Source organism: Coloeus monedula (assembly GCF_965178545.1).
Source record: "Coloeus monedula genome assembly, chromosome: 2".
NCBI classification, from domain to species: Eukaryota; Metazoa; Chordata; class Aves; order Passeriformes; family Corvidae; genus Coloeus; species Coloeus monedula.
The window spans coordinates 113,165,463-113,178,028 of record NC_138782.1 but is presented as its reverse complement, the minus strand read 5'-3'; the positions used below and the strand labels follow the sequence as shown (position 1 = coordinate 113,178,028).

Genomic DNA, 12,566 nt, shown 5'->3' with positions numbered 1-12,566 from the left:
TATTATGTGGAGTGGGTGAGGGAGATGAGGGTGTTTGGCCTGGAGAAAAGGAGGCTGAGGGGAGACCTTATTCCTCTCCGAACTCCCTGACAGGAGGTTGTTGTAAAGAAGGGATCAGTCTCTTCTCCCAGAAAACAAGTGGAGGGGAAAAGCCAGGGGAAAAGTGAGGGGAAATGGCCTCAAGTTGCACCAGGTTAGGTTTAGACTGGATATTAGGAAACATTTCTTCACAGAAAGGGTTGTAAAGCATTGGGTTGTAAAACACTGGCTGCCCAGGCAAGTGGTGGTGTCACAATGCTTTGAAGTGTTCAAAAACCACGTGGATATGGCATTTGAAGACACGGTTTAATGGTGAACATGGTGGTGGTTCTGGGTTGATGGTTGGACTTGATGATCTTGAAGGTCTTTTCCAACCTTAACAACTCTAGGATTCTATGACTATATGTTACCAAATCACTAATATGCAAGACAGGAATATGGGATAGTTTAGGGTAAAAGGTCCCATCTTGGCTCCTATTTAGCTCTTAGACCAAGTAATATTTTTTTTAGATAACTCTCCCTATATATGTGTACATTACATATGCATTTACATTCTTTTACTGCAAAAGGGCAGTCAAAACTTCATGGATTATAACTTTTAATAATTCTCTGAATGTTTTTGCTATAATTTTTCAAATAAAGTCTCAGTCTGACATTGTCAGAAAATCCATTTGTATTCACATCTCTAATGCCTTTCACTCAAGAAAGACAGCTCTATGAGGGCATCTTTAATTAGCAGGGATGAGTTTTACAGGAATTTTCACAGACAAAAGCAGTTTAATTTTGTACCATCAGGCAACAGTAAAGCAGTAGGACACTGAGTTCTTTTAAGAGCCTGGTAGCTCCTCCTAAAATGTTGATAGTTAAAGGAAAGAAAGCTGAAATTATTTGCTTGACACTGGAAAATGAAATTATCATTTTCATTTTACTTGTTCTAGGTACTGCCAAAGGGACTAAAAGCTAAGGGATGACTTTTCAGGCTCAATTAGGTGCCCATGGTGTATTAAAGCTGCTGACCTTGACTTCTCAAGGTTGGCCAGGCAAGTGCCCAGGTTCAGAAGAACTTAAAAGTATCAGTGAGGTCAATTATTAAGGAACATCCTTGACAGAAAGCTAAAAACTGGGGATTAAGGTAGGTTGCCCAGAGAAGCTTTGGATGCCCCATTCCTGGAAATGTTCAAGGCCAGTTGGATGGGGCATGGAGCAATCTGGTCTAGTGGAAGGTGTCCCTGCCCATGCAGGGGGGTTGGAAAAAGATGATCTTTAAGGTCCTTTCCAACCAAACCATTCTATCATTCTATGAAACTGAGGCTCATCTCTTAGCTGGCTTTCTGGCCCTTTGGTCAGAATTAACATGGTAACAAGTTCTGCATAACAGGGCGCTTCACGGGGTATAAACCAGCAGGTGACACACAAGCTACGGTCTTAGGGCTTACACGCCAAAACCACATGAGCAGTAAGTGGCAGGAAGGCAGGCTGGTATGATGAACCAAGATTTACAACATAAAAATTGAGAAAGTGGTGCTTCCAAGCACCACCTGAACAGCCTCATTCATTGGCTTGGCTGGCTGGAATACCCCTAGCTGCACGTTGCACAAAATGCAGTACAGTATGTATCCAGTTAGGGCACCATGGTATGCTAAAGTGGGATTCATCTCTTTTAAATTCAGCCATCTAAACCACAGGCAACTATCGTATGCCAGTCTCCTGGGCTTCCTCTATTGACAGCAAAGAATTAGCAGCGCTTTCTGAGAAAGCCAGCCTATCCAGGGAAAGGCAAGATGAATTATTCTCTGGAGATGACCACAGATAAAACCCAGAAGACTGCTTTAGACTAGACAGCTAACCTGAGAAAAGTTATGTGAGATGAATCCTACCCTCGGTAAAGAAGGTATCATTAAAGTGATGCATTATTATACAGAGATCTGAGAAAAGCAGTTTCAGACCTTATGGATACACACACTGCAGTGTGAGTGTACCACCAGCAAAGCCAATGAAGCTACAAAATTTCACATCAAAGCCAAATTAAAAGCAGAGATTCACAAGACCACTGATTCACAGTACCTAAAGTCATCTGATTTTTATTAAGACTTGCAATCAAGAGAACTAATCCATATAACCTTATCTGGAATAGCATATTACAATGACAGTCTTGTTCTATTTAAGAGATAGAAAGTACTACTATGAGGTAGTTCCACCCTCCTTCCTACTCCCAACTCAGCACCATTACTTATGTGGGTATAAGTATTCTTCTTTTACATCTGTGCAACCAAGAGAAGAATTCTATCCCTAGAGCTAAACAGCACAAGAGGGAGAAGCCAATTTAAAAGCATACACAAAGAAAGGAAAGATACTGGGCCAAGAAACTTAAGCCGCAATCAACTTGAACGAATTATTTATGGTTGTATATCACCCAAGGATGAATCCGGCCTATTCTACAGCTACATATGTATGTTAGAAATTACGTTCTCTTAAACCCAAAACACAAAAACCTTACGGAATTATATTATAATTCCAAAGAAGAGCACACCACCGCAAATTGGCTCTGGAAAGGCGAGCGTGCGCCAAGGGGAGGTGACTGCCACCCGGGCTGGACCTCAGCCCTCGCCAGCATCCCACGCTAGACCGGGAGGCGGCTGTGCCTTGCCGGGGGATGCTGGCACGAACGGCCGGTACCCGCGGCGAGGCCGGGCTCGCCACCGGGGAAAGTTTGGGCTCTCCGCCGGGCGCCGGCGCTGACCCCGCGCTCGGGCTGTGCAGCTGTCAGCGGATGCCACAGAAACCCCGGCCCCTCGCCGCCCCCGCCGCCGCCGCGACCCCGGGCGGCCGCCTCGCCGCGCTCCGCCCCTCCCGCATCGGGGGCTCGTGCCCGGGGGCTGCGGGGGCGGCCGTGCCTCCCCTCCCGCCCCGCACCTCCCCGCACCGCGCTCCTCACTCCCCGCTCTGCCGCCGGCGGGGACGCGGCTCCTCCGCTCCCGGAGCCCCCGGGTGCCCGGCCGGACCGGGAGCCCCCGTCCCCGCACCGCAGGGCTGCTCCCCCCACGGCCTCGTACCGTCTCCCGGAGAGATGGTCTCGATTTCCACCCCCATGGCGGCAGCAGCTCCACTCAGCCCTGCTCAGCTCGGCGCAGCCCCACTCCCCGGCGCGGCCGGACCCCCAGTGCGGGCAATGCCCCTGGGCGGCCGCGGGCAGGGGCCGCCCCGGCTGCCCGTCAGCGCCCGCAGCCAATGCGGGGCAGGGGCGGGGAGGACGGGGAGGGGAGGGGAGGGGTCCGCCCGCCCCCGCTCCGAGCGCCCGGGGGCCGCGGGGACGAGGAGAACCTGGCGGCGGGGTGGTCTCCCCGCAGGCATCGCCCCCACCCCGGGGCCGTGCGGGGAATGCTGCTGCCATCCCCCGGGCAGGGTTCGCTTTAGCGATGGTGCCCCGCGGAGCGCTGCCCCGGGGGTCTCGCCGGCGTTTGCCCCCCGTGTGACCGTGCCCGTGCGGAGTCCGAGCGGCGGGAGGGCTCAGGGCCTGTGCGGGAGCGGGGACGATCGGTGGGGTACGGCTGCGGTCGCGCCGGGCAGGCGGGGAAACCAAGCGCCGCGCTCCAACCATCCAGACACCAGAACGGGGCTGAGTGCGAGTGGAGGGTCGGCATTTCCCGTTACAAAGAGCCATGGAGGAAAGCATTCGTGCTCGCACATTACGTGTGCACGCTGAAGGGAATGTCCCCCGGATTCTGTTGGTGAACAGCAGCATCAGGGCAGTGGTACCCACCGCTGGTGGCCCCACACAGCAGCAGCAGCAGCAGCAGCAGCAGCAGCAGCAGCAGCAGCAGCAGCAGCGGCAGGTCTCCAGCAGGCTGGCAGTGACCTTGAGTTTCAGTGCAAAACAATTTATAACTTCTTGTTCATATCCATGTTTTAAATAGGAAAATCCATGTATCTATGGTGCTCCCATGATGTGAGATTACATATTTAACCTTGCAACGACTACCTCTGAGGAGTGTACTGAAATAGACTATTTCCTCATAAACTTACTGTCTATTTGAATCTCAAGAGTTTCCACTGCCTCTAAAGGAATAGTTGTTTGCAATTCTGTGTTTTCTGGGTTAAAAATAAAAATGGAACCATAACATCATCAGTTTTCCGACTGAAAGAGCTGTCTGTATCCATCTAATTCCAACCTGCATTTCTCTGACATTGCTTTTTCAGGATTTTTATCTGTTAAAAACTGGGTTCTCTTCAGGAAAAAAGATCTTCCTCTATATGGGCAGTAGTCAGGATGACTGAACTGAGGAATTACTGTGCTGGTTTGTAACTGTGGCAATGTCGCCCTTGCATCCCTGCTCTGAACTACACTGACCATCTTCACACAGCTTTTCACACTACTCTGTGTAGTTCCTTCACCTGAGTGCTCGATTGTATCCATCTTTCCTTGTGGGTCAGACACCCTGAAATACCAGGGCTGGTTGGCTGAAGTTCCCCAAAAGTGGGCAAGTGAGGAAAAGCATGAGCTCACACGAGTTCAGAAGCAGTAATGAGGACTGAACAGGGATTCCTTTTGCCTGCCGCCCATTCCAGTGAATTCTGCATCTGTAGGTAGCACGTACAGAATAAGCAGGCACTTATTGCAGTTTCTCAGAGCAGATCTGTAACAGTGCAAATTCTGAAAAGGGATTCTTTTCCATTGCCAATCTCAGAATGTCATTTGATTTCTGATCAGTAGAAAGATACTAAAAATGCATTTGAGAAATAGGAAAATGCCTAGGTAGGAGCTAAGTGGCCCAGAGGCATTAGGAACACATGACCATTGCTAATTCCAGAGGTGTCTCTGAGTCATTACAGAGCAACAAGGACAGCACAAGAAAAGCTGAGAGCATAAGGAGAGTTATAAAGGGAAGTTCCAGGTACATGGTGTCTTAGTAGAGCTCTTGACTTTACAAGAAAGGACTGCTTTCATCCAGACTCCAGGTAGATGTTTTTGTCCTCTCAGATGCTCAGAGAAGGCATAAATCCAACGAATAAAAGCAAATTATACTTTGCTGCGTTCACTTTAGCTTTTATAATTACATGTTTCCTTTGATCAGGCCGCACATCTCTCCATTAAGGGAGAAGAGTAGTTGTTCTGAAGTTGTGTGTTGTGACAGGAGATTTGACCTAATCACATAATAGACATAGTTCAGATGGGATCACAGAATATCTGCTTCAAGTGTCATCACAAGTAACAGGCCTTAAACACAGACCACAGCATCCTCAGGCAGACTGACAATCATGATAAAAAAGCAAACCCCACCAACAGCAAAATTCACAAGCCACAAGATGGGATTAAGAGGGACCAAGATGTGACCTAGGTCTTACATGCTGTGTCTACAATCATCCTATCCCATGGCCTCTTGCCCCATGGGGACACTTTAAATGTTTCTTTTGGGCATGAGCTAATTAGATCACCTACGCTAATATTACCAAGACCATGGAAATAAAGGTGAGGCCAAATTCCAAGACAGAAAAAAAGATCTGTAGAGGTTATCTCAAAGTTGTTGGATCGATATTTTAAAAAATCTTTGACACCACAGATATTGAACAAAAAATAATGTTATTTTCCCAGTGACAGTATTCACTGGAGGCATTGAGATCCTTAAATACATGTTAACAAGTCCACAGCACATGAAGATCTTGGAAGAGTAGACTGAAACAAGGAATGTTCATATCTTCAGGAAAGCCTCTGAAATACAAGGAAAAGTGGTTTAGAATTGGCAGGAAATTGGAGGGGAAACAGAAAGGACAAAGGGACTAAGAGGGAAAGTTCATGACCAAGGAAGTGGCTAAAATCAAACCAGATTAGAATGCTCTTTGAAAGTCATTGCATGTCATCCACCTCCTCCACCTTTGGGACCCAGCATATCTGTATCAAGGGTAAAGTCCAGTAGTCTCTCTCTCCAAGGCTCTGTAGAGCTCACGTTCCTGAACAGTTGTTTACCACAAGACCTTCCCACAGCACATTTTTCTATCCTGGCAACAGAAACAGCGGGCTGGAAAAGTGGGGGGTTTCATCACACTCCTTCCCAAATGTTTTGATGGAACCACATGACTCCACATCTAAGATTACTCAGTGGTCACAAAGAGGACACATTGCCACAGTCATTATGAGAAAGACCCCAAACCTTAAAGTTTAGCAGATGACTATCCCATTTTCTTTTGTGAAAACCCCTACAGCCAGCACTGTTTACAAACTATTTATGTATTTCCACTTTTAGGAAGACAAACAGTTTCCAAATTTTTAGGGTGTTTTATTTTAGTTCATAGTTCCTATATTGTGAAATCCCATTCTTCATTGTTTTTCAAATCTACAAAGGATCTACAAATCATGTGTAATAGATTCCATATGCACATGAAGAACACCCCTGGAAGAAAAAGCACTAAATTGCCCATAAACAGAAAGCGCAAATTCTGCAAATGTAAAAATTCATGGAAGCCACAAAAAACCCCCAACAATACACATTTCCTTCACCAGCATCTGTGGATAAAGAATCAGCATTACTTTGAAACCCAACCAGTGTTCTATGAACAGTGAAAGCAAACTAAAAATGTGTTACCAATACTGACCTTTCCATTCAGTGAACCAACACGTGAAACCAAGTAATTTTAATCCCAAAGTGTACAGGTCATGCAAAACCAGTGCCACACTGGAAAAAACCCTGACCAAAATAAACACCAGCCTGCAGAGCTCAGCAGGTCGTGTCACTGTGAATGTTCCTGTGCATCACGAGCATTGACAAAAGAGAGTCAGCCAGAATCCATGATTCCTCTCAAAGCACATGGTTAGGGTAATTCTGACAGCACACCCGCACTGACAGCCATGTGATTAACAGATTAAACCCAAAAATCTCCATGTGCCTGTCTCACTTCTCACTGCTGCTGGTCACCACAGGTCTCCAGCACAGTCACCTCCTCCCCAACTGATACTTGTTCTAAATGCCCCGAAACAGAATAAAATTTCATCCTGAAGCAATTACTCCTAATACTCATCTTCCTCTTGGAACTCCTTATCCACATCTGTATCTATACTATCCTCTTGCAGCTGTAGCTGTGAGTGTAAAACTGCAGCTGGATTTTTTCAGTAGCACTAAAACTGCCTTGAAAGCTGCCACCTCTCTCACCAGGCTCTTCCTAACTCAGATATTCACATATACTCTCTCACAATGCTTTTATGTGAGTCATTATGAAGGTCTTAGACCTGATCTTCAAAGCCTTTTACAGGACCAGGTGAGGTAACCCCGGGTATGCACAGGAAAGAGCTCCAGCTCATCAGCATATACACCACCAGCTGCTGGAGTCAAGAATTTGTTAGCTTAGGTTCTGGAATGGAGGCAAAAATTCCACAAGGCCTGGACCTTAATAATGGAGCTTGCTTCCAGAAGAGATTAATGCAATTTATCTCTTCCAAACCCACATGGGTTTAGACAGACTCATGGTTTCACAGACTTGTCTCCCCAGTACAAGGACGTAGTGGAGCAAGCCCAACCATTCCAATGCTGTTAATGGTTGGAGAATATGGAGAGGAGAAGGGAGCTGGGTTTGTTCAGCCTGCAGAAGACAGAGGGAAGGATCTCAGTTGCTGTCTACAACTACCTGATGAGTGGTGGAGAGGATGGTGCCACACTCTTCTCAGAGATGCCCAACAAAAGGACAAGAAGCAATGGACACAAGTCCATAGCAAGAGAAATTCCGACTAAATATAAATTAAAAGAATCTTCACAAGATGAGTTATCAAACAAAGCCTTAAGGAACCTCATCAAACTGATGTCAGCCCTGTTCCAAGCAAGCTATTGGACCATATGCCCTCCAAAGATCTCTTCCTCTAAACTGATGTATGAGTCCGTAATATTTGTCATGCAACATGAAGAAGACAAGGAAATTAAGAAGTGGTAGTGAGGTTAACCACAATTCCAACATTGACTGCATGATCCTTAATCACTTCAGATCTGTTTGCAATGCATAATGCTCCAAAGTGGCTAATACAAAACTAGCTAGAACCTCAGATACAATATAAATATGAAATTGCATCATCCATCCAGACTAATTAGCACACATGCAGATTGCTGCAGTGATATTGCTTCACTGCCTACTCTTTTGAAGGCAGCTTGCTGAATTGTAGATATGCTCTGAACTGCTCTGTGCCTCAGTATTTAATTTATATAAACAAGAACAATCATTGTACCTTGTCTGTTTAGATTCTGAGCACTTAAGGGGAAGAGATTGTTTTTTATCATAAATAAAAGAGGGACCTAGAGCCTAAACTCAGGGTCATGCAGTGCGATCTCACAAATAAAATTTCCAATAATAACAAGACAGTCCAAGAGGATTAGATTTTCTTTTCCACCCAATCTTTCATAGCAAAAAATGGATTAAAAAATGTAAGTAAGTCAATCTTTCAAACTGTGGAACAGTACTGGAATTACATATATTGCATCTATTCAGTAAACAATTATTCCAGCTCTGTCATTTCCTTGCCATGGAAGTTACAGAAGGATGTGAGTGACTTTGAGAAACTTTGTATTTACAGGGAAACACATTTTCTGCTTTCTTCAGTAAAACTATTTCTCTATAGTTTTGGTATTTATTCTGCTTGGTGGAGAAATGTCACTGGCAAGATATATTGGAAGCAGTTCAAACAACAGGAGAAAACCAAACAAGCCGCAAATATTAGCTACAAGCTTTTGATTAGTCTTTCGATGATTTTGGAAAATGTAACTGTGGAAATGAAATTAACTGGCATTCTCAATCCTCCAGATAAATGAATCAAGGGAGCTGGCTAATGGACTCAGAAAATTAAGGCTGTATTTGTTTTCCTTCATTCTGCATGTGCAATTATAACACTGTTTAATGAGTTTCTAGAACCTCCTGACTGAAATGATCTGAAGTTATAACTGAAAGTTCAGCAGCCAGAGAGGCAGATTGTAACATACCAAGGCAGCTACAAGTAGGACAGGACAGAAAGATTGCAAAAAGTTGGGGGCTTTTTTGCATGATGCTCCAGAGACAGCTTTAATTCCAGGTAAGTGTCAACAGATCAGCAACAGCCACTAAAAATCTCGGCTTTTTACATTCATCTCTAGGAGAAACACAAACACTAATCTCTCTGGTATTCAATGCAGGGTTGACCCAGCATTTGGCCTTTAGCTCTCTTGGAGAAAAACAAGGCTGAATCAACCATTTCAGGTTGTGCACCTATGGAGTCAAGGTGGCTGAACCTGGAGAACAGTTATTTAGGCTTAAACTGACCTTCGAGTGGAAACACTTCTAATCCTTCCTACCGGGAAAGCAGGAAAAAGTATTTTTAATTTTATTTTCCATTACATTAAGACCCTATCTAAGATAAAAAATAGGGCTAAAACAGAACCATCACAGCCTTTCAGTAAAAATGTAGACCCCAGAGGACCTTCAATACAATTCTAGCTAATGCTTAACTATCTTAAGGGCTGTGGATTAAAAACATCATCCACTATAGCTCAGTTTCAGCCTACACAGACAGTTACAGGTGAATTACTTAAACAAGCAGGTAGATAGCAGCACAGTGTTATCACCATTTCATTTTAATTAGCAGGTTTGTGTTAGAATACATTCACCAATATTTTTGTCTATATCAGGGAGGTAGGGAGATCCTATTAAGTCTAACTAGCAAGAACATTTCGATGGGAGACCAAGTGTTTTATTATGAGGGTTTCCAAATATAGCTGGGAATCAGCTTTCTTCAGACACTTCTGAAATTGTCCCAGGTAGAACCAGCAACAGCAAAATATTCAACTGTCTTGGGCATTGGAATTGTTATCATCAAACACACCTCATACATCAAGCAAAATAAGAGAGAGCCCAAAATCTTTCTCAATCAATATTGTCAACCACAGTTTAACTGCCTGAATAAATACTAGAACCCATGTGATTCAGAAGTAATTAATTTTGATATACTTTATAAAATTTGCTTTCTAGTGCACCTTCTGAAACAGGTGTTGCTAAGAATCTGATTCTGTCTACATTGTCAGCTAACCAGTTTGGATACAGGATTATGTCCAGCTTATGCTGGCCTGAGTTCCTTTACAATAATAAAGTATTTTCCCAGAGCCGACAGAGTTTAATGACCTTTTCAACTTATCAAGCTGGGACAAATATAAATCTGCTAAAAATGTTACTATCCTTTGTTCTTCTTCAAGTCTCAACGGGCTTTCAACTGAGAGTGATCTAACTGACTATGCACACTGTGGCAAAGAGCATTTAGCCATGCAAGAGGTTCCTAAGTTATCTGATGTGTCTGGTGGGAATTATAAAAATACCACTTCAAGGGTAAAAATTTACATCATCTTGCAAAACAGAAGGTACTAATAAGAGACATCTTCAAAAACAAATACATTTAATGCCTATGAAAGAAAAAGACTGTCACAATTGGGAAGCTGAATGTTGACTTACAGATGGAAAGACCCATTAGATCATTCATTCCCTCTCTTTGCCAAGACAGAAATATATCCTAAAGAACATTTCATGCTCTTCTGCCCCGTATAATTTTTGTAACATAAGTGCTGGAGTTTCCATTGAAAACCTGATTGCTTTATAAAGTGTGCACAAGAGACTGGCATGTACATATGGGAGCATTAAGTCAAAAAACAGTGTTTTGAGATACAGAGGGCATTCAGCAGTGGGAAGGCTGTGGGTAGGAATCATGTAGCTCTAGAAAGAGGTATTGGTGGCTGATCATTGATAAATGTTCTAGTTACAACAGACATGCATGTAATGACTATGCAACCATTCCTTGGCATTCATCTGTCCATACCCATTTCCTATCCGAGTACTTCAGCTAGACTCATAAAGCAAGAGTTATTAATCTATTTTAGGTACTTTACACTGATAGAATGAATCATGCCCTAAAAGTATCTATTTCTCACCACTGACTTTAAAGTGAATCAGGAAGCAGGGTCTGACTTAGACAACTATAGCGTGTATGTGCAGGGATATTTTAGAGAGCTGAAGCTCCACATTGTTGCCTAATAGGAGCTTGGGTACTACCTTCATATAGGCATCTATACGTATTTACTTCAATGCAGAAATACTAATCTGTAGGATGAATCCCACACCTACAATTAAATGAGAAATGAGTCTCATTCTCTGTGACCATATTTGCATAACCATCCTGCTTTCCTTTCTAATTGCTCACCAGTTTTGCTTTAGCATTTTGAAGGCCAGAAAAACATTACGCCCTTGATGAGAGTGAGAATGAAGTGGCCTTCTGAAAAGATTTGGTTCTCTTCTCCCCACTCCAATGAACTACAAGAGTCTCACTCTAAACCACAAAAGGGAAGGCTTGGGTGATTAACAACTGCTTCGCCAACTCTACTCCCCCAGATGTGCTGGATTGCTATGTTAGAATTACATATTTGCCTTTCTGTTACAGAGGAGAGGGAGTTCCAAGAGCCACAAACATCAAGACAACTGTTCACAACACTCCTGCAAGAGTGATGGACAGCTCTGGTTGGAATGATGTGATGAAGCACCTCTGGTGCCTTCCCTGAGACCCAGGGGAATTTCAGAGAACCCAAGGTCCAGTGTCAGAGAAGTCACTGCAGTCAGTTATACACGTGTGACATTTGGAGAGTTGCCATCTAGCAGCATATCCCTGAGGGTGGAAATGAGCTCACAGAATTTATAAACATCAAGAAGAGGCGGAATTTTTGTCTCGCTGCAGCAGTGTCTTGTCCCCATGCTAGGTGCCTCTGTTTACAAATGACAGATCAAGACAGCCTGGTACCCTTGGCACAGGCAGTTGCTCCAGAAAGGTAACACCAAGGTTCTGCACGTATGAAAAAAGTAGTCTTAGAAAGAAGTGGTGACTTTCTTGCCTGAAGTCTCCTTAGTTTGAATGTAGCCTGCACAGAAAAGATGAGTGGCTTGCATTTACACAATAATTTGAATACGTGTTTTTTTAATTAACCAAACTTCTTAACAATTTATTAAATATATTTCTGTAAAAATTACAGTGTTTCATTAGGTGTTTCCCACTTTACATGACATACGTACAAAAATGTGTAGCTGGTGAGTAAAATCCTATTCTGAGAGCGGGAACAGAACACAGACCCATCCCTGTCAGAAGAGCACTGATTTACAAAGCGTGGATCAGTGGATCTGCTCTGACAGATTACGTACTTCATTTCTTTATTAACTGTGCATAATTTTCACATTCTGTTCCAGTTAGCTTATGACAGATAACTACTTTTTAAAATCAGATCTCAAGGAAAAGAAATGTCAGTGTGGAAGAATAAAGACATTTAGTATGCATTTATTACATAAATAAATACTCAAGCTTCTCAAAAGTGTTGAAGTAAATGGCACATCTACTTAAATTGGTGAATTCATGGTGAGTAGCTTTAAATAGAAATACTTTTGAAGTAAAAATACCACGAAGTATTAGACATTTCATGAAGGTGAGTTAAATTAGTATTAGAAAAATTATTACTCTTACGTTTTTATTACATATTGAGCTGGATCTCTCTTCCTCT

At 43.6% G+C, this 12,566-nt stretch overlaps 1 protein-coding gene across 1 annotated transcript in view; it reads right to left on the bottom strand.

Annotated features, from left to right (window-relative positions):
- Positions 1-3,215, bottom strand: part of FKBP1B (FKBP prolyl isomerase 1B) — a 45,012-nt gene extending 41,797 nt beyond the window's left edge. Inside the window, exon 1 of the mRNA XM_082302717.1 lies at positions 3,093-3,215. Within this exon, the coding sequence (XP_082158843.1) occupies positions 3,093-3,129 (37 nt within the window). The 5' untranslated portion in view covers positions 3,130-3,215. The remainder of the gene's footprint in view (positions 1-3,092) is intronic.
- Positions 3,216-12,566: the final 9,351 nt, after the last annotated feature.